We start from the raw sequence: 20,307 nt of genomic DNA, 5'->3' as shown, positions 1-20,307 counted from the left end.
GGAACTGGGCACGTTGCACCGGCCACCAGGCACCGGCCACGGGCTCCCCGGCACCCTGGGGTCCCAACAGAGCCCAGCACCTTCCCCGGGTGGTGAAGGTCCTCGGAGCGTGGTGGGATGCGACCCCTGCGTGATGCCGCCACACCCAGGCAGCTCTGCACCACCGCACCGGTGCTCAGCACCGGGTGCCCAGGGCTGGAGCTGCCTCATCCCCAAGCAGCCGCCTGATGATTTGCGTCAAGGTTATAACTGAGCAGAGCGCTCGCAGGGGCTTTGGGGGGAGCCGGGCTCATTAACCAGAGCATGCACCAAGCCCTGCCTCGGCAATGAGGGAGCGTGCGCCGGCCGCGCCGGCTGCACCGGACAAGGACCGTTGTGTCCCACCCGTGTCCCCCGTGCTCGGCCAGAGCAGCAGCACCACCGGTCACCTCCATCAGCCCCATGGGAGCTGCCAGCCCCACGCTGGGTTTGCACACCTGGGGCAATGGGCACAGGCAGACACTGCCTGAGACGGCTCCATCCCATGCTGGGGTGTCCATCCATCGACACGGCTCCATCCCATGCTGGGGTGTCCGTCCATCGACACGGCTCCATCCCATGCTGGGGTGTCCGTCCATCAACACGGCTCCATCCCATGATGGGTTTTCCATCCATCGACACAGCTCCATCCCATTATGGGTTTTCCACCCATCCCTGCCTGCACCCATCTCCCTGTGCCCCTGCACGTGCCAGGGTGCCAGCAGCAGCTCAGCAGGGCTGTGTCCCCCCACCAGCACCTCCTCAGACTGCTTAATCCTGATGGACAATAATCCTGCTGTGCCAGGGGTGGGATGGGCAGGAGCTGCCCTTTCAGCAACAGCACAACTGAGCTGCACTTGCTGCATACTAAGGGCCCACAGCCCTGAGGGTGGCTCTGCCATGTCCTGGGGTCCTGGTGCTGAGACCCCCTCTGGATCCAAGGGTTTAAATGGGGAAGTTCAACTTGCAGATAGGGCACAAGTTCTTTGCCGTGAGGGTGCTGACACACTGGCACAGGGTGCCCAGAGAAGCTGTGGCTGCCCCATCCCTGGCAGTGTTCAAGGCCATTGTCTGCAGGAGCACAGGGACAACCCAGGGCAGGTCACAGCATGGATCCACACCACTGTCCCCAGCCTGGCACCCCCCCATGTCACCCCCTTCCACCTCCACCAGTGCTCCCGGTCCCGGCGGCCACAGATGCTGATTGTGGTGTGATCTATGGATGGCAGGAGCAGGATATTGATGCTGCCTGTCACCCCTCAATCGGATTAACGTCACTTAGGCACCGGCAGCAGGCGGCTGCAGGGATGTGCCAGCAGGGCTGGAGTGGGGCTGGTGCAGGCTCCAGCACCATCACCCTCTATCAGAACCAGTGCTGGCTCTGACTGGGTAAGGGCAGGTCTCTTGGGGGCTGAGATGTTCAGTGTCCCAATTCCACTGTGCGCTCGGGTGCTCCTGTGGCTCAGTGCAGGGTGTTTATGGCTCCCCATGACACAGCCACCCAGGCCATCAGTCCCATGGTTGGCTTCTCCACCACCACCCTGCCCACCTCTGCCTGCTTGGGTCTGATGGGTGCTGGGCCAGTGCAGGGGACACAGGTGGCCAGTGGGGAGGCAAGTGCTGGTCCTGGCAGCTGCAGCCCCAGCTCCGTGTCCTTGTCCCTTCCCCGTGGAGCCGTGCTGCAGTGCTCACCCTGCCCGCACCAAACAGCTCTGTTCTGTCACAGCCCTCGCACCCATCCTTGCCACAGCCGTGCCAGAGCAGGAGGTGCTGAGCAGGGGTAGCGAGGCCGGGGCTGCCACTGGTGGCTCATATTGGAGTGATCTTGAGGCCGGGAGGGAGGTTTTCCACGCGGGTGGAGAGGAACCGGCTGAGTCACCCGGTGCTGGCTGCTGACTCAGGCGCTGCCTGCCAGGTAGCCCCCGCCGCCAGCACGGGATGCGGCAAAGGGGGCAACCGGGACCCTGGCACACGGTGGGGCACCCACCGTGACATGGGCTGGCAGGAGGTGAGCTCAGTGCGGTGCTGCTGGTGCCTCTGGGTTACCCGCTTGTGGCACGGCCACATGCCAGGACGGCGTGGGAACCACGAGGAGCTGGATGCTGGCACTTCCCACCCGGCACCGCTGCGTGCCCAGGGATGTGGCACGGCCGAGCCAGGCTTCCGGGCCCCAGGCACTGCGCACCCAGGGCAGGGAGCCTGCGGCTTCCTCCCCGCCGGTCAGCGGGAGCAGCCCCAGTGCCATGAACCAGCCCTGCGAGGAAGCTGATTTCCTCTGTGCCAGCGCCACCACCCTGCTCCGAGCTGGCCAGGAACCCTCCTCTGCTCCACCTCAATCAGCTCTGCAGTGCTAATTAACGGCTCAGTCCCATGCCCACCTCCACCCCCAGCATGAAGCTGGACCCACGGTTCAATCGGGAGCTGGCTGGAAGCGCTGCCACCCATCCTCACCCCCCGTGCCGCATCCTCACCCTGGATCTCGCTGCCATCACACCAAGGGCGGACCTAGGAGGTTTGGGCTCTGTCTGGGTGCAGGGGGCTCAGCGCGGGGGGTACCGCACCCAGAGCTCAACACTGAGACGCTGACATGGCATTACCATCCATGAGGCTTTCATTCAACTATAAACGGGGATAGGAAAGGGAAGGGGCAGCGAGGAGCAGGGCGACTGCAAGCCCGTCCATGTGCACAGCACGGGGCTGCCCGTGGGCACTAAGCGCTGCCAGGAGGAGCTGGCAGGAGCCGGGGGCACCATGCGGATGCTCTGGTGCTGCTCCCTGCCCCGTGTGCCGTGTCCCTGCGGCTCGGCCCCGCGTGCCATTGTCATGTTCTTGCCGTGTCCAGCCGGTCATGTGCTGGCACAGGTAGGGAGCCCTGAGCTCAGCGCGTTTGGGGCCGTGGAGGTGCGGCTGGTGAATATTTGATGCCCTCCTTGGCCGCGCTCTCGCCTCCGCTCCTGCCTCCTCCTCTCGCCATGTTTATTTATTTAATGAATTATTTATGGACTCCCCCTCTCGCTCCGCTGGGCGCTGCCCCCCCCCCCCCCCCCGGCTCCCAGCCGGGCGCGATGATTTATTGAATGCCGGCTCTGCTCTGCGGTTGCGACATGCTGTCACAGGAAGCCGCGGTTAAATATTAACAAGGGCGGGCAGAGCGGGTCCCCTGTGCCCACTGCCCCAGCCGGTGCACGGGGGCTCTGCCTGAGTCCCCGCTGCTTTGCAGCAGAGACCTGCTGGTCCTGCACAGGGTGATGGAGACGGGGGGCACCAGGGCCGCTTCGTGCTCAAGCGCTGCTGGAGACCTTGAGGCCTCTCCTGTCCTCCCGGGAGCGAAGCCACCCGCCTGCAGTGTCCCCACCAGGGATGCTGTGGTCAGCAAACCCATCCCAGCCCCCTCGGTACTGCCAAGCCCCGGGGCTGCCAGCACCCACACGCGTGTGCACAAAGGGTGATTCCGGTCACCAGTGTCCCCGCGAGAGCACCGGCTGCATCCCGCCATGGCCCCGCACACCGGGGTGCCCCGGAGCTGCAGGGTGAGCGCGGCTGCGTGCGGGTGCTGGCGGCGGCACTCGCGTTGCCATGAGCGGGGGGGTTTCCATGTGGAGGTGTGTGTTGCCATGGGTTTGCCGAGCCATGGCGTTTCCATGGTGGCAGCGCGGTGCTGCCGGGGCCCTTCCAGAGGTGCGCAGCCCCCCCGGGATGCCCCGGCCCCGTGGGTGCACCGGGAGGGACCGGCATCACCACCAGCCCCTGGTGCCCCGGTACCTGCACACCCCCCCCAGCGCCCCTCACATTCCCCCCCCCCCCCCCCAGGGCCGTTTTCCATGGGTTGTGTTTTCTTCACTTCTCCAGATGAATAATTAATGAGGCTTTTTTTGGTCTTGGGGCCCTTCCACCGGCCCCCTCCCCCTTCCCGGCAGGGCTCCGGCAGAGGTTTGGGCCCCCGGTGCCACCGGCAGGGATGGGGCTGTGGGCCTGTGGCACAGCATCACTGGCACTGGGTCCCCATGGTGCTGAGGAAGAGTGGGGGGCTTCAGCAAGACCCTGGCCACCACCATCCTCATGTTCCTCCATGAGCAGGGGCAGCATCTGCACACCCAAAAGGGGTTTAGGGAGCACAAAAAGGGGCTTCAAGGGGTCCCGAGCTCCCCCACAGCTTTGGGGAGCCAGAAACCCCCATGACCATGGCACTGGGCAGCTACAGCGAGTTACCTGCCCAGGCCATGGAGCCACCGTGGCAGGCACTGGGGACATAGGGACTCGGGACGTGGTGTTTGACCATGAGCCAGCTCAGCCCTGGCTCAGTGCCTCCCTCCTGCTTTCATTTGCAAGCTCCTGGTGCTGCCAAATCCAGCCGGAGCCGGGCCCGTTGGGTCGGTGTCGGTGCTCCCGTGGGGCAGGCCCCGGTGAGCTGCGTGTGCCTGCTCGTGTGCGCACACGTGTGCCAGGGCGTGGATCACCTGGCACATGGGACCGCCGGGCGGTGCCGCGCCGCAGTTGCTAAGGGATCTGGCCAAGGATCCAGCTCCATCCCCTCCTGCACCAGGGGGAACCAGCATCACGAGAGCACCCATTGGCCCCACGTATCCCGGGGTACCTCTGCCCCATTGATCCTTGCGGGGGAAACAAGGCAGGGAGAGAGCCAGGAAACAGGCCCCATGGGGGGGTGCTTGAGCACACGCAGGCTCCTGGGGCAGGATGAGGCAGTTGGAGAACCTGGCACTGTGGCTGTTGCCCCTCTGGCACCGTGGCCCTGTGCCGGTGGTGAGCGGATGGGTGCCCACCCTTTTCCGGACACGTGTGACCCTCATGGTGCTGGCAGTAGCACCGCAAAGACCCTCTGGGCACTGACCCCCAGGTACATGGACCCATGGGAATAGTTCCTGAGCCCCACTGCTCCCACCCAGGGTGACCCAATGTCAGTGGGACCCAGTGCTGGTGCCTCCACCCCTGGGGTCCTGTTTAAGACCCACAGCATCTTATCCCGGCGGGACCCAGTCCGGGTCCCCGCACCTGCAGGGGTCCCAGTGAGACCTCAATATCAATAGGAGCCGCCCCTCATGCCCCTATCCTTGGGGTCCCGGTATGATTCCGGTGGCACCTGACCCCAGCGGGATCGCGGGAGGCGGCCCCGGTGCCCGGTGCCGGTGCAGCCGGGCCCGGGGCGGCTGCGGGCGCGAGCGCGGGGGCGCGGCGGCGGCTGCGGGCGCGCGCGGGGCGGAGCTGGGCGCCGGGGGCGCGGGGCGCGGGCGGCTCCGGCTCCGTTCTCCATTCATCGGGATCGCGGCGGGGCTCCGCGGCGGCGGCAGGATGGCTGCTCGGCTGCCCGCGCTCCTGCCCCTGCTCCCGCTGCTGCTGCTGCTGCCGGGCCGGGGGCCACCGGGGGCCCTGGCCAACCGGCACGCCGTGCACTGGAACAGCTCCAACCCGCAGTGAGTGCGGGGCTGGTGCGGGGGAAGGCCGCCGGGACCGGTACCGGGAGGCGGTGTAAGGTGGGGGGTGTCCCCGGGGCCGGGGGGCGCCGCCGGGAAGGACGCGGCGGGGGCGCGCAGCGGTCGCGCTGAAGGATGCGCGCAGCGGCGGAGACGGGGGGGGGGGGCGGCGGCGGTGGCGGCGGCGGGGGGCGGACGGTCGGGGGGGGGCGCCCCGGGACTGCGGGACCCCCCCGGTGTCGGTGTCTGCGCGGCGCCCCCGTGCGGGCGGGGCTGCCGGGCCCCCGGGTGCCGGTGTCGGCCCCGCGCACCTCGCCCTGCCCGCGAAGGCGGGGACCGCACCGAGGGGGGGGCGGCAGCCGCCCGGCCGGACCGACCCGACCTGCGGCGGCTGCGGCGGGTCCCCGGGGCCGGGTGGGTCGGTGGCACCGGGGGACTGAGTGGGGCTCAGTCCCCCTCCCGCCCTTCCCGAGGGCGCTGACCCGCCCCGCGGCGGGCACCGGGGCACCGCGGGAGGTGCACGACCGGGTCCGTGTCCCCCCCGCCTCGGTGCGGCGGCCGAAGCAGGGGGTCTCGGTGCTGCGCTCGCGCCGCCAGACGCCCCCCCCGCCTGTCTGGGTGCGGGAGCGGCAGCGGCGGCACCGCGGGGGGGGGCCGGCAGGTACCCGCCGCCCGCCCGGGTCAGCCCTGGGCAGTGCCGAGGGCGGCGGGGCCGGGAGCTCCCGGTGCGGGGGTGACGGGGGGGGGGCGAGCGGAGGTGTTGTGGGAGCCGCCGCCGGGAGCAGAGCCGTGGTGTTGGCCCCGGACCCCCGGCACCGCCCTCGTGCCCGGTCCCGGGGCTGAGCCTTGCCCTCGCCCCCTGCCCCCCCACCTTTACCGGGTGCGGGGGGGGTGCGATGGGGCTGACCCGGGTGTGGGGTGCGATGGGCAGGGCCGGATGGGAGTGCGGACCGCGCGGGTGCCCGGTGGGTCCGTGGGGAGCCGGAGCTGAACCCATCTCCCATTCCCGGTGCGAGGGCGTGGCGGGGCCTCATACCCAGCCGAGCATCCCCCGGTACCGGGCTGTGCCCAGGGTACCACGGGCTCCCCCCGCCCCGCACCCCTTTGTGTGCTGAGGGGACGTGTGTGTGTGTCCCCCTCCCCGCAGCTCCTTCCCCTCCCATTGAGGTTGTGTCTCCAGGCGGAAGCTCGGGCCCCATAAATCGTGCGTGTGTGCGACGTGCCGAGGCGCAGCACAATGGCGAGGTGCTTGGCCACGCTTCGGCATCCCCTGCGCCCGCGCGCTCTCACCCATGGCCTCACCCCCTCACCGTGACATCGCCGGGGCGTTGGCGGGTGCCGTCACCCTGCCACGACCGAGACCGGTGCCATCACCGGAGCCACGCACCACGGCCCAGGGGGGGACACAGGGTGCGGATGTGGGGGTGTCGCATCCAGACACCCGCACCCGCTGCGCACACGTCTCTGGCGTGGCCACTGCGAGCATCCGGCTCAGGGCACGGGCGACGCGGTGGGGGCGGCTGCGGCAGAGACGTGTCCCAGGGACTCCGGAGCTGATATTTATTGTGAGGCAGCGCGGCAGCTCGTCCGCAATCACAGCCACACGGCAAAGTGTCTGGATTAGATAAATTATGGGGGGAATGAGGCTCCCTGGGCCGCAGCCGCAAATCCCAGCAACCCCGCTGCAATCCCAGCAATAAACCTGCTGGTGCGGCCCTGCAGGACTCTCTGGGGGACTGGGGGTGCCGCAGGCTCAGCCCCGAGGTGCTCCTGGGAGGCTGTGATGGGCACCCCACAAACTGGTGGCATCTCCCACTGCGGCTCCCATTGGTGAGGGACTGCTCCACGGAGACCACCGTGGTCCCAGGGGTGCTTTGGGAGACAAGGATGGTGCTGTCGGGCTGGGCAGGCCATGGAGCACGCAGTGAACCCCGTGCAGGCGGGTTGGCTCCGGGGAGGTGTGAAGGTGGGGTCTGGTGCCTCTGCTCCGTCAGGTTGTTGGTCCGGGTGCGCTTTCTGCCTGTCCTGCTGTCTCTGCCGGTGGCAGCAAGTGAGCCCCAGGGGCATGGGACAGTCTTTGGCCGGTCCCTGCCCCCTGTTCCTAAATCCTGCTGGGAAGGCACCGTGGCACAGAGGGCAAAGGTGGAGGCAGCCTTTGCCCCTGCGCTGGCGTCGAGGGGGGTGGCATCCCTGGGGGAGGGAATGTGCGTCTCTGGGGTGCCCCATGGTGTAGGGCCGAGGGCTCCCCAGGCGAGGGGTGTCCCCAGCCGAGCCAGGCCGTCACGTGCCAGGATGCCGGTTGGGTCTCCCATGTGCCAGGGAGGGAATGGAGGTTCTGTTCCCGTGTGTTGGCACAGGCATGGCCAGCTCCCCCTCCCACTGCTGCAGCCCCCAGGAGCCCCCCAGAGAAGAGCCGCTCTGTGACCCTGGTTCTGCTTTGGGTGCTTGAGGCCTCGTGGCACCCAGTGCCATGGGGAACCAGGGTGGCTGCTGTGACACGGGGTGCACAGGGTGCTGGTGCATGGCTGAGGCAGAGGGATCAGAGCCCACTGGTGCTCAGAAAGGCCCCAGTATCACGGGTGGCCTTCCCAGAGCTGCCGGTGCCGCTGCCACACTCCCAGCTTTTATATGGCTGAGTTTGTGTTGCAGGTGGCGAGAGCTGGAGCCGGCTCTCGAGAGCCCTTGTGTGGAGCTGCCACTGCCAGGGGAGCATCTGGCCCAGGAGCAGAGCCGTGGCCCTGCTCTGCACCTGCTGGGGGGGCCTGGGAGGGTCTGGGGGTACCCAAATCCCTGCGTCCTCTGTAGACACTGGGGCTGGACCCTGATATTAGGGCTGTGCCCTGCTGCATCTCTCCATCGCATCAGCTCGATGCTCATCAGCTGCCACCCCCCACCCCATGGCTGTGCCCTTCAGGCTGGTCCCATGGGGTGCAGAGCCCCCTGCCACCCGTGGGTCCCAGTTGTGGCACTGGGGGTGCCATGGGTCACTGTGCCGGGCAGCACCGAACCCTGGCAGCACTGCCAGGGCCTGCAGCGTTCCCATGGGAGAAGGGGCCGTGGCATCCCATGGGGTGTGACCATGGGGGCTGTCCTGGGGTGCAACAGGGCCGGGGCTACCTGCTCGTGCCCAGGCTGGTAATTGAGTCACTGGTTGCAGATTGATGGTTTAATTAAAACCCAATTAGAAACCTCATTGATCTTGTTAGCAAAGCGGGAAGGTCCGGGCTTTAGCAGGGATTAAAGGGATCCTGTGGCTGTCAGTAGGGATGGAGGGTGAGTGGGTACCTGTGGGGCAGTGCTGGGGGTCCCGGGCTGCTTGCTGAGGGCTGTACCCACCACCCCACAGCGGGCACTGCCCCATGGCCCCACAGTGCCTGGTGCCGCATCCCCCATCTCCGGTTCCCGGAGCAGGGAGGTGGCCGCGGGGACGCCGTGTGCCAGCAGTGCCCGTGGTGGCTGCGGCGGGCGGGCTGGCGGTCCCTGCCGTGCCAGGCCGTGCCGTGGCACTGTGCCACTCGTGCGCGTGGGCTGCGGCGCAGGCACTGTCTGCACACGCGTGTGCGCGGCCGTCTGGGCGCCGTGACTGTGCAGCGCTGCTGCGTGGGGGGGGCCGGCGATGGGGAGGGGGGAGCCCGGTCCGTCTGTCCCAATGGACGGGCCGCGGGGATGGATGCGCCTCCGCCTCTCGCGGCCGCTGGGATGGGACCACATAAATCAATGGCGCTTTCCTGTTCCCTTCCGATCGGTGCGCCTCGGGTGTGCCAAAAGCGCGACGCTGCTGGAGCCAAACAAAGGGGCCAAGCTGGGCTTGGGGGGGGCACCTCCGTGCTTGGGGGGCACCGCGCCCTCACCCACATCAGTCCTCACAACGCGGGGCGCTGGGCCCAGCTCCGGCTGTGCCCCCTTCCAGGCCTTTCCCGCACGGCGGGGATGTGTCCGTGGCGCGGGGGGGAGGTCCGGGCAGGGGTCTGGGTGCGCCGGTTCGCACTGCAGTGCACCAGGCGCTGCCGGCAGCGCAGGGGCGCTCCGCACGGGTCTACGGCAGCGGGTGGAAGCGGAGCTGCCGCCCCTGCTCCGCGGTGAAGCACCAGGTAGCCGGGGTCCCGCCGGTGCGGAGCCGGTGGGCGCCGAGCCCAGCCCGTGCTCGGGACGGTGCTGCCAGGGGACATCCATCTGCCCAGCGCAGACAGGCTGCTGGAAGGTACCGCTGCCTTCGCAAAGCCCTGCTCTAAAAACGCAGTCGTGCAGAAGTGATGCTGCCCGCTCCGCTCCTGCGCTTAACCCTTCGGGCACTGCACCGCGGCCCCGGCAGGACGGGGGGCTCCATCCTCACCCAGGTCGCCTGTCGCTGGTGCTTCCTGCCCTGTGCTGCCGGGCAGTGCTGCAGGAACAGCTCAGGGTGCTCTGGGGGTGGCACTGGGGGGCACCCAGCTCTGTGGGTGCTGCTCTGCACCCGTGGTGCAGGAGCCGAGCATGGCAGGGACACAGTGTCGTGCCCAAAGTTGCTTCCAGGGCCCCTGGTTCTAGCCATTTGTGGCCATTCTCCTGCCCCCACTCCTCCCCGCCCCACAGCTGGTGCCGATGCTCTGATGCCTGTGAGCTCCCATGGGGCTCATTGCCATAGAGAGCAGGGCTCCTGAGCCCCATCTGGGGTGCCCCGTGCCCCTTTGCTGTGGTGCTGGTGTGCCCCGGTCCAATGAGGCACTCCAATGGGGCAGCGCTCATTAGCGAGGCTGTTTACCAGGAGCCACGTTCTTAATGAGCCCCAGTGTGAAGTCCTGGGGGTTGGGGTGCCCCAGCGCTGGGCGCTGCAGGGGAACGATCCCAGCGCCACAGGATAGGGTGGGGGACGAACCAAGGAGTCAATCCTGCGGGCACAGAGACCTGGGGATGCGCTTCCGCCAGCCCCTCACTCCCATGGCAGAGCGGCGGTGGGCACCGGCCCCGTTTGGGGCGCGCCCGCGTCCCGGCCCTGCATCCCGCACGGAGTTAATTGCGATTTGATCCTCGGGGCCATTTCTTTAATAACAAGCCTTTTTCTCCCCCCTCCTCTCCCCACCACATCAAAGGCAGAAGATGAAAGGTCCCGGCGCCCCGCTGCTGAGCAAGGGTGGCTGCCTCAGCACCTCGCTGGCGCAGGAGTTGCCCGCCGGGTGCCGGGATAGCGGCTGCGCGGCGCGGGAGGTGCCGCGTGGGGCTCCCTGCCCCACGGGTGATGAGGGCTGCGGGACCCCCCCACGGCCCCCGCTGCCTGGGTCCTCCCTTTGCCGGCAGACATCGGGACCCCTCCGGTTCCCTGCGCCCGGCACTGGGGGATGCTGGCGCTGGCGGGGTGCCGGGGCTCCCCAAACAGCGCCGGGGGCGCTGGTGCTGGGTGCGGCGTCTGCACACGCAGCCCTGCCCGCTGCCTGCCCAGCCCTGGCAGCCGGGTTCGCTCCCAGGGGGGCCAGGACCCCCCCCCCCCGTGGGGTGAGGGGACCCCAAGTGCTGCGTTTGCAGACTCGGATTTGCTCTGCCCGGTGGGGATGGGCTGTGCCAGGCTGAGAACACTGAGCCCGGAGAAGAGAAGCTGCGTGGAGACCTCAAGAGCAGTCTCTAGTGTCTGAAGGGGGCTACAGGGATGCTGCAGAGGGACTCTTCATCAGGGACTGGAGCGATAGGACAAGGGGTGATGGGTTCAGACTGGAACAGGAGAAGTTCAGGTTTGAGATGGGGCAAAAATTCTTCCCTGTGAGGGTGCTGAGGCGCTGGCACCCGGTGCCCAGAGAAGCTGTGGCTGCCCCATCCCTGGCAGTGCTCAAGGCCAGGATGGACACAGGGGCTTGGAGCACCCTGCTCCAGTGGAAGGGGTCCCTGCCAGTGGCAGGGGCTTGGAGCTGGATAAGTTTTTTGGTCCTCTCCAATCCAAACCATTCCATGATCCTATGACAAGCGGGGAAAGGGGCCCCGAGCCGGAGCGAGGCACCGCAGGGTTCCACACGTGCCGGGATGCTGCCGACTGCAGGACCCCCAATGCAGCGGGCCCGGGGGGGCAGCGGGCGGGCTGGGCAGTGGAGCGAGGGCCGGTGCTGCCGCGGCAGCTCGGGCAGAGCTGTAATTAATTGGCAGGAGCAGCGGGTCAGCGCGGCAGCGGGGATTACTGCGGCCGGGATCTCCATCGGCCGCGGATTAGGAGCCAGCGGAGCCTCTCCTGAGTGGATCTGAGGGGATTGCTGCTCCTAATCAATGTAAATGAGGCTCCCCCAGGGCCACCCTTTATGGCATTAACGAACTAACGGGATTAGCCGGAGCGGGGTGAGAAATCCTCTCTCAGAGCTGCGGCGCGTGGCGGGACCGGGGCCGTCGTGGGGCTGGGGAACGCCGAGCACCCACCGCACCCAGGGCTGCGCGGTGAGGACCAGGAGCCGCGTCCCGCAGTGCCGTGGCTGTGTCCGGGTCTGGCTGCCCCGCTGTGTCTGTCCCCTCCTTGGTGCTGCCGCACGTTGCCGGCAGGACACAGCAGCGCTGCCTCCTGTGCCTGTTGTCTTGCACCCTGCATGTGGCACCCGTAGCATCATCCCCAGCAGCACCCGCGCCCTCCCGAGCCGGTGATGCCACATGCGGGTCCATGGGGCTGAAGGGTCCCAATGTGCCGGGGGCTCCACGCTGAGCATCCCCCTGGGCTCCTTGCTCTGGGAGCTGCCCCTTCTCCAGCCTGTGTCCTTTTGAGGAGGGGGACGCAGTGTTTGGGAAGGTGCAGGGGGGTCCCTGACCGCTGCCCCCCCCGTCCCCTTGCAGCCTGCGGCGGGAGGGCTACACGGTGCAGGTGAACGTCAATGACTACCTGGATATCTACTGCCCGCACTACAACGCCTCGGTGCCCGAGCACCGGCTGGAGCAGTATGTGCTCTACATGGTGAACGCGGAGGGGTACCGCACCTGCAACACCAGCCAGGGCTTCAAGCGCTGGGAGTGCAACCGGTCCCACGCGCCCCACAGCCCCATCAAGTTCTCGGAGAAGTTCCAGCGGTACAGTGCCTTCTCGCTGGGCTACGAATTCCGTGCCGGGCAGGAGTACTACTACATCTGTACGTACTGCCCCCAGCACCCCCATGGGCCCTCCTGCATCCCCATCCTGGCCAGGACCCCCCATGCCTAAACCTCCACTAGTACCGCGGGAGTGGGTGCCCCAGACTAAGGGACGGGGTATGGGAAGAGTTGAGAGGTCATGATACAGGGGTGAGGTGGGGCATGGGGAGAGATGAGGGTGTGAGGGAGCAAAATTGGGGTACTGGGGTATGCTGGTTCAGGATGGGGCTGTTGGGGGATGCTGGTGCAGGATGGGGATGCTGGAGGGTGCTGGTGCAGGATGTGGGTCTTGGGGGTGCTAATGCAGGATGGGGGTGCTGGGGGATGCTGGTGCAGGATGGGGGTGCTGGGGGTGCTAATGCAGGATGGGGTTGGGGGGTGCTGGTGCAGGATGGGGGTGCTGGGGGGTGCTGGTGCAGGATGTGGGTGTTGGGGGTGCTAATGCAGGATGGGGGTGCTGGGGGTGCTAATGCAGGATGGGGTTGGGGGGTGCTGGTGCAGGATGGGGGTGTTGGGGGTGCTAATGCAGGATGGGGGTGCTGGGGGGTGCTGGTTCAGGGTGTGGGTGTTGGCGGTGCAGGGTACTGCTGCAGGTTTAACTCCAGGGGGTGCAGAATGCGGCTGCTGCCTCCCCCCAGCCGGGGTCTCACCCCAGGCAGGGCCAGCCCTCCCCATACCCCATGCCAGCCCCCCCCCAGCCCGCTCTGTCCTTGCAGCCACCCCGACGCACAACCACCGCCGCGCCTGCCTCAAGATGAAGGTGTTCGTGTGCTGCGCCTCCAGTAAGTGCCCGGGGGCTGCGGGGGGCGGCGGGTCCCCCCCGGGGGGCGCTGTGGCACAAGGCGGCCGGGAGCATGGTCCCCATCCCTGTCCCCATCCCCGTCCCCATCCCTGTCTCCTTCTTGCAGCGTCGCACGCCGGGGAGAAGCCGGTGCCCACCCTGCCGCAGTTCACCCTGCGGCCCGAGGTGAAGATCGAGGACCTGGGTGAGTCCAGCAGAGCCCCGGCCCCACCGCGCCGCGTGTCTGTGCCCCCCCCCCCCAAAGCCACCGCCACCCGTGGGGGCGCCCCAGCCATGGGGTGAGGGGTTTGGGGCCGCCCCAATGCCACCCTCACCCTCTTCTTGCTCTTCCTTCCTTCCCCACAGACAACTTCAACCCGGAGATGCCCAAGCTGGAGAAGAGCATCAGCGGCACCAGCCCCAAGAGGGAACACTTGCCCTTGGCCGTGGCTGCCGCACTCTTCCTCATGACGCTGCTGGCCTCCTAGCTCCCGGTGCGAACGGGGCCCCCCCCCGCCTGCTGACAGCCAGCGGGGACCCCCGGGACCCCCGTCCCCTCTGCACCACCAACCCCTGCCCACAGAGCCGCCCACGGGGCAGGGACCGATCCCGCCTGGCGCTTCCACCCTTCCCGATGGATGCAGCCACCTCTGCAGGGATGCGGCTTGGTGCTGCACCGGCCACTGCCACCGTCCTGCCGGTGCCCAGGGCTGGGGCCCCCAGGGCTGGGCAGCCTGTACATACCTATATAGAGTCTATACATACTGTACAGAGAGCGACTATAGAGATCTATCTACACTGTACCATAGGCAGCGGTGCTGGCCCCGGGCTGGCTTGTACATAGTCTAACGTGTTGGATTTTCCTCGTCTTCCGTGAAGACCCGACCTATGCAAACGCACAGACACTTTTTGGGGACAAAAGAAACCGAAACCGAACAAAAAAACAGTCTGAACCTTTTTTTCAAGTGCTTTGGCTGGTGATTTTCATATTCTGCTCTTAGTCTATTACAAAACCTAATAAAAGGATAAAAAAACCACCCCCTGTCACGTCGTGGCGCGTGCCATCACCATGGGCTCAGCGCCTCTGGCACATGGGGGGTATCACATTGCCCCCCAGGCATGGAGCATCCATCTGGGAATGGGCACTGCCTGCAGATGGAAGCACGGACAGAACCTGCAGGTAAGGGCAGCGTGTGGCCATGGCACGGGTCCCACACTGGGCGCAGGTCCCTAGGGTGTTGATGGCTGGGGAGAAGTGGGTGTAGGAGAATCTTCATCACCTTCCTCACCATCACCACCGGCTGAATGGGGCGAGAGGCCATAGGCTGGCACCCCAATGTGCCCGGGAGCCCCATGGGACTCCCCATGGGACTCCCCACATTGTCCCCCTCCAGCACCTCTGGCTCTGCTGCGACTGGGGGCATGCGGCACACACTGCACAATGGCTCTGGGACATGGGGACACCCCTGAGCCCTCCAGCACCAGAGGGAAGGGGATGTGAGGGGAGGGGGCTCCCTGGGGCTGGGCTCCCACCGAAGGGGGTGTCCCTGGGAGCAGTGGGGTGCACCCAGCCCTGCAGCCAGCACCCATGGCCCCAGCAGTGCAGGGGAGCCTCAGTGCCCCACGATGCAGGCTGGGACATGGGGGGCTCCCCCCGCCATGGCGTTGGGGCGGCCGCTCCCCCCCCCCGGCAGCGGCGCTGCTGGGCGGTGGCTCCGTGTCCCGCCGGCCCGGGCTTGTCCTGGTGCGGGAAGAGCCGGAGAACCCGTCCGACGGGTCCTGGGCGCTGCCGGCAGGCGCCGGGCTCCCCACGGCCCCCCCTGCCTGCTCCTGCGGGCCTGGCCCCACTGCGGAGCCCCCCATCCATGGGTGTCAACAGCCTCTGCCCCTGGGGCTATGGGTGCGGGGTCCAGCTGCATCCCCAAAGGACCAAACCCGGCCGCGGAGTCCAGCACAGCCCCTGTTGTGGCACAGGGCCGTGCCGGCGGCACACAGTGCAGTGGTTTGGGGAGCCCACAGCTGTGCTGGGGTGCATCGTGTTGGGGAGCAGGGGACCCATGCCCACCCTGGCACCGTGTGGCACCGTGAGCTCTGCTTGCGACATCCCTCCCGCTGCTTGCCTCGACCTTGGCACCACTCTGCTGTGTTTGCATGGCACGGTTCCCGCTCCGTGGGGACCGACTGCCCTGCTCTGTGCCCTTAGGCAAGGTGCAGCGTGGCACCGGACCAGCCAGGAGCCTCCTGCGGCACTGGGGGGGCTTCCATCGGGAGCTGGGCACGGCTGGACCGCCCCTTTGCATCAGCCCCTGGCAGCATCGGTGCTGCCCAGGCAGGGCTGGGAGCATCCTGCTCGCTCCGGCCAAGCGAAAAGGCCTGGCGTGGCTGGGCAGCCCTGGGGCCGCGGCTCTGGCGTCGGGGCCGTGCCTACCTGCCGGGCTGCACGCAGCCAGCGCTGCACGTCACCGCGGCCTTCGCTCCGCGACGAGCGGCCATAAACCCTGGTCACGAGCTCGGCGGCCTCTGCCCGGCCCCACCTGCCCCGTGCCACCGGGGGTGCCGGGAACGGGGTGAAACGGTTTCACCTTTGCCCTGTGAATGGGGCACCCGGAGCGGTCCCTGCCCAGCACACACCAGCGGCGCGGCCGTGACCACAGGCATGTGCACGGCACCGCTGGCACCCGCGGTGCTGATGTGGGTGGGCACCACCCTGCATGGGTTGCTGACCACCCTGTATGTGATCCTGCCCACCCCATACAGGGTGCTGCCCACCCCTGTCCCTGCCATGGCTCATGCTCCACTGTTGAGCCCCAAGTGATGCAGCACTGGGAGGCACCGGGGCCCCCTCCAGCCCTAGCTCATCCCTGGGGCTGTGCCTAATAGGGAACACGAGCTTGTCCTTCCTCCCCAGTGCAGCCATCGATGTGGGGCCGTGCTCTTGCCATGGGCCAGGCAGGGCAGTGATGCTGGGACCTGGCTCCCAGCCCTGGCTCCGTGTGCCGGGTACCACATCCCAGGGATGGATCCAGTGTGGATCCCCCATGGCTGCTGCTTGCCTCAGTTTCCACAAGCCCCCAGCACAGGCCTGTTTCTGTGTGGTGGTGGCAGCATCGGGGCGATGCCGGGACCCGGCGCTGACCGGCTTCCAGCACCATCCATCCGGCTGTGCCGGTCCCTGTGGTTTGCACGTGCCGCGCTCTGGCGCTGTGATCCCAGGGGTGTTCCCGGGAGGTGCTCCCCTGTGCAAGCCACGGCAGCGCCAGCTTCCCGGGAGCAGGAGGCCTCGCACAGTCATCGCGGCGCAGGGAATGATGTCAGGCCTGGCCACAGCGAGGCGGGATGAAAGGGAGGCAGCAGGTCCCCTCCCGTGGGAGAGAGGCTGGGACATGGGGAAGACATGGGGGGTGCAGGGGGGATGTGGGGCACCAGCCCCACACCTTGGCCTCGTGGGAGCCCTGGGCTGCCGGAGCCAAGAGCCGCTCTGTGGTTAGGGCTGTGGTGCCGGCGCCTGCCTGAGCCCCTGCGGGTGCCAGGGGAGCGCTGCTCGCACGGCTGCGGCGGCGGGCACGCAACATTACCCACGATCAATGGATCATTATGTCATAAACAAGAGGAAAGTTGTTTTGCAAATGCGGCTGAGTTATCACTTCCCACCACGGAGCATCCCTCTGCAGGGCTGAGCGAGGAGCGATCCGCGCTGGGGCACATGGAGATGGGTAAAGAGCGGCTGCTCTGCCCGGGGCACTGCAGCCCCTCACCCCACACCGGGGCAATGGGGGGGGGATGTCGCGATACAGAGCAAACAACAGCAAGGGACGTGTGTGGGGTTTGTCCAGTGCTGCCCTGGGAGGGCCGAGGCAGCTGATGCGGGCAAGAATGGGGGCAGCGGCCCCTGTCCTCTCCCCAGCACCTCCTTAGCACCCACTGCAGCCCCCAGCCCCGCTCACTTGGGATCCAGCGCCCCAGATAAGGGGGCTCCCACGGGGAGGGTCCGAGGGTCCCCCCATCACTGGGACCCCACTCGCAGCTCTCGAGGGGCCGTCAACCTCCGGGGGGCTCCCCCCCCCCTCCGCCCGCGCATCCGCAGCACCACGGGGGCGATGCCGCCCCCCCCCCCCACGGCCGGTACCGGGGTCTCGGTGCCCGGTGCTGGTGCCCGGTACCGGTAGCGCTTGGAGCCGTCCCCCCCCCGCGCTGCCCGTGCTGTTGTTGTTGTGTCTCGCCCGGTGCGCGGGGCGGGGCGCGGGGCGGGCGCGGCGGCGGCGGGGCCGTACTTAAGGCGGGGGCCGGGCGCGGTGCCCACCCGGCGGAGCGGCCCGCGGAGCGCATGGAGCGGCGGTGGCTGCCCCTGGCCCTGCTGGGGCTCGGGCTGTGCTGGGCGGCGGCGGCCGAGCGGCACACGGTGTTCTGGAACAGCTCCAACCCCCGGTGAGTGCCGCCGCACCGGGCTGCCCCCCTCCGCGCACCTCCACCGGCGGCCCCGAGGGCGCGGACGGCGTCGCTCCCTACCGGGGCTCGGCGCTCCCCGGCGGCCTTTGTCCGGGGCGGGCGGCGCGGCCGGGGCCGCGGGGGGCCGGGGGAAGGTGGAGGTGCGCGGAGGGGGGGTCCCGGGGCGGGCGGGTGGGAGCGGCGGGGCCGGCCCAGGTGCGGACCGGGGGGGGCCTTTCCGTTCCCAGGGCCGAGCGGGAGCGGGGCCTCTTCCTTCCCCGCGGCCGTGGCGCGGCGCCAGCCCCGGCGCCGGGGCACAGGGAAGCTGTTGACAAACACGGGACTGGCCCCGGCTCCTGCCGCCGGGGCAGGATGTGCGGGGGGGGGGAAGGCTGGGATGGGCCCCCCCAAGCCGCGGCTGCTCGCAGGTCCCGGCGCTGTGGGGTTACCCCATCGGCGACCCGTTGTGGGGCTGCGTGTGTCCGTTCCCCCCAGCGGTGAGCAGGGGTTGGGGCTAGCGGGTACCCCCCCCCCGAGTCTGGATGTGCTTTAAGAGGGGACCCCAGCGAGGCCCCTGACCGGCTGCCACCCCCCGGGCTGAGGTGTGGGGAGCAGCAGGCCCTGCAGCCGGGCCGGCTGCCCCACGGGTATCGCTGCCGCCGCCTCCTGGCTCCGGCAGCGCTGGGGCAGGTCCCCTCCCTGCTCCCGGGGTGCGCTGGGAATGGGGGTGCTGGGGGGGGGCTCCTCCTCCCAAAGCCATCCTGGGCCCTGTGGGGCTGCCCAGGGATGGGCAGACCCAAGATGCCCCTTGGGAAGAGCTGCTCTGCTGTCCCTTGGCCTAGTGAATCAATGGGGGGGGTTGGGGGTGCATGGGAAGGGCCCCCCCACCTCTCCCCATGGAGCTGACCCCTCCTGCTGCAGGTTCCTGTGGAGCGATTACACCGTGGAGGTGCGGCTCAACGACTACTTGGACATCATCTGCCCCCACTACGAGGAGGGGAGCGTGGACCCCCACGCCATGGAGCGCTACACCCTGTACCTGGTGGAGCCCGAGGAGTACGAGGCCTGCAAGCCCCGTTCCAAGGAGCAGATCCGTTGGGAATGCAACAAACCCAGCGCCCTGCACGGCCCCGAGAAGTTCTCCGAGAAGTTCCAGCGCTTCACCCCCTTCACGCTGGGCAAGGAGTTCAAGGAGGGGCACAGTTACTACTACATCTGTGAGAGCCCGGGGCGCTGCCGGGGTGGGGGGGGTCCTGCTGGGTACCCCCAAGGCCCTAACCCACCTCCTCCCTTGCAGCCAAGCCCATTCACCACCATGGTGAAGCGTGCCTGAAGCTGAAGGTGATGGTGGCTGGCAAAGGCAGTGAGTATTGCCTGGACCCCCTTGCATCTCACCCCATCCCTACGCTGAGTCACGGCCAGCCCCGGTGTGGGCACCCGAGCATGGACCGGGATGGTGCTGGTGGCTGTGGGGAGCGGTCCCTGGTGCAGCCTGGCCATGGGGGGTCCCTGGGGGCTGCATAAGCCTGACCCTGCGTTTGCTTTGCAGCTCAGGCACCGCTGGTCCCTGCCTCTACCCAGAAGGGGAGGATCCAGGCAGGTAGGTTGGTGCCTGCAGGGCAGAGATGGGTCCGTGGCCATGGGGCTGTGCTGGGCCCCACTGCTGTCCCTGGGGGAGCTGGTGGCAGGCCCTGCATGGGATGATGATGTGGGTCCCGGTGCCTCCCTCAGGGGTGATGCTCACAGCTCCTCTGTCCCCGTGGCACAGATGATGCGGCTGCGCACGTGCTGAGGAGCGTGGGGCAGAACTCGGCCATGAGGAGCAGCAGCCCCTTCACCTTCATCAGCCTCCTCGTGCCCCTCCTGGTGCCGCAGGGGCTGTGACTGCTCCGCCGGGCCTGGATGGACCAAGGCTATGGCCGCTGGGGATGGAGCTGGGATGCAGCGGAGGGGGGACCCCTGTGGTCCTCGTGTGTGCCCCGGGGCCGCCTGCCCTGTGCCCGTCTGGGTGAGGGGAGGAAGGGTTTGTCAGTATTAGCGGGCTGGAGGGCCCGAAGCCAAAGCTGAGCAGCCAAAGCCGAGCAGCCAAAGCCCTCGGACCCCCCCGGCTCCCCAGGCCCTTGCAGGACGTCGAGGCTGAGCCGGAGCCCGGGGCTGGAGCTGTCCCGGGCTGGAGGGGAGCGGGGGGCTGGTTCCCCTGGGCCGGGACTGGCGCTCACCGTGGGGGGGGCTCCACCGTGTCCTGCCGGCGGGGCCACGGTGCCTCAGTGTCCCCGGCGCTGGGAGCCTGGATGTGTGAGCAGCAGAGCGGGGCTGTGCGAGCATCCCCCTTCCCCATCCTTCATCCCCCCTTCCCTTTTACATTCCCCGGTGCTGGAGGGCCCCCCCAGCGCCACCCAGGGTGGGTGCTTTGTGCACCCCCGTTTGTACAGCTTTCTAACGTGTTTTTATACTATTGTCTTGAATAAATAACCAAGACCAATGAGAACGTGGGGCTGGGGGGTTCTGGCCCCCCACACCTTGTGCCTGAGCTGGCCTGGCCTTGGCAGGAGCCATGGCCCATGGCGAATTAACTCTAGTGGCCGG

At 68.0% G+C, this 20,307-nt stretch overlaps 2 protein-coding genes across 3 annotated transcripts; both read left to right on the top strand.

Annotated features, from left to right (window-relative positions):
* The first annotated feature begins 5,217 nt into the window (after positions 1-5,217).
* On the top strand, positions 5,218-14,333 carry EFNA3 (ephrin A3). 2 transcript variants are annotated; one of them, XM_061477909.1, is made up of 5 exons: positions 5,218-5,447; positions 12,225-12,514; positions 13,232-13,297; positions 13,424-13,501; positions 13,663-14,333. In XM_061477909.1, exons 1-5 carry the CDS (start codon positions 5,326-5,328, stop codon positions 13,782-13,784), a joined length of 678 nt encoding a protein of 225 aa, XP_061333893.1. In that variant the 5' UTR covers positions 5,218-5,325; the 3' UTR covers positions 13,785-14,333. The 2 variants fall into 2 exon arrangements, with proteins under 2 accessions (XP_061333893.1, XP_061333894.1); XM_061477910.1 differs by lacking the exon at positions 13,424-13,501.
* A 3,244-nt stretch (positions 14,334-17,577) lies between these two features.
* On the top strand, positions 17,578-20,203 carry EFNA1 (ephrin A1). Its single transcript, XM_061477908.1, has 5 exons — positions 17,578-17,721; positions 18,643-18,938; positions 19,019-19,084; positions 19,271-19,321; positions 19,490-20,203. The coding sequence occupies exons 1-5, from the start codon at positions 17,621-17,623 to the stop codon at positions 19,603-19,605; spliced, it is 630 nt and encodes a 209-aa protein (XP_061333892.1). The 5' UTR covers positions 17,578-17,620; the 3' UTR covers positions 19,606-20,203.
* The last annotated feature ends 104 nt before the right edge of the window (positions 20,204-20,307 follow it).

The sequence above is a fragment of the Pezoporus flaviventris genome, unplaced genomic scaffold (assembly GCF_033815535.1).
Source record: "Pezoporus flaviventris isolate CSIRO_AGI_PZ_B2104156 unplaced genomic scaffold, CSIRO_AGI_Pfla_v1 ptg000112l, whole genome shotgun sequence".
NCBI lineage: Eukaryota > Metazoa > Chordata > Aves > Psittaciformes > Psittacidae > Pezoporus > Pezoporus flaviventris.
This window is presented reverse-complemented; position numbering and strand designations above follow the sequence as displayed.

Coding starts and splice junctions, on each gene's coding strand:
- EFNA3 (XM_061477909.1), top strand. CDS start 5,326: ATGGCTGCTCGGCTGCCCGCGCTCCTGCCCCTGCTCCCGCTGCTGCTG. Junction 5,448..12,224: donor TGGAACAGCTCCAACCCGCA/GTGAGTGCGGGG, acceptor GTCCCCTTGCAG/CCTGCGGCGGGAGGGCTACA. Junction 13,502..13,662: donor GGTGAAGATCGAGGACCTGG/GTGAGTCCAGCA, acceptor CCTTCCCCACAG/ACAACTTCAACCCGGAGATG.
- EFNA1 (XM_061477908.1), top strand. CDS start 17,621: ATGGAGCGGCGGTGGCTGCCCCTGGCCCTGCTGGGGCTCGGGCTGTGC. Junction 18,939..19,018: donor GCACAGTTACTACTACATCT/GTGAGAGCCCGG, acceptor CCTCCCTTGCAG/CCAAGCCCATTCACCACCAT. Junction 19,322..19,489: donor GAAGGGGAGGATCCAGGCAG/GTAGGTTGGTGC, acceptor CCCGTGGCACAG/ATGATGCGGCTGCGCACGTG.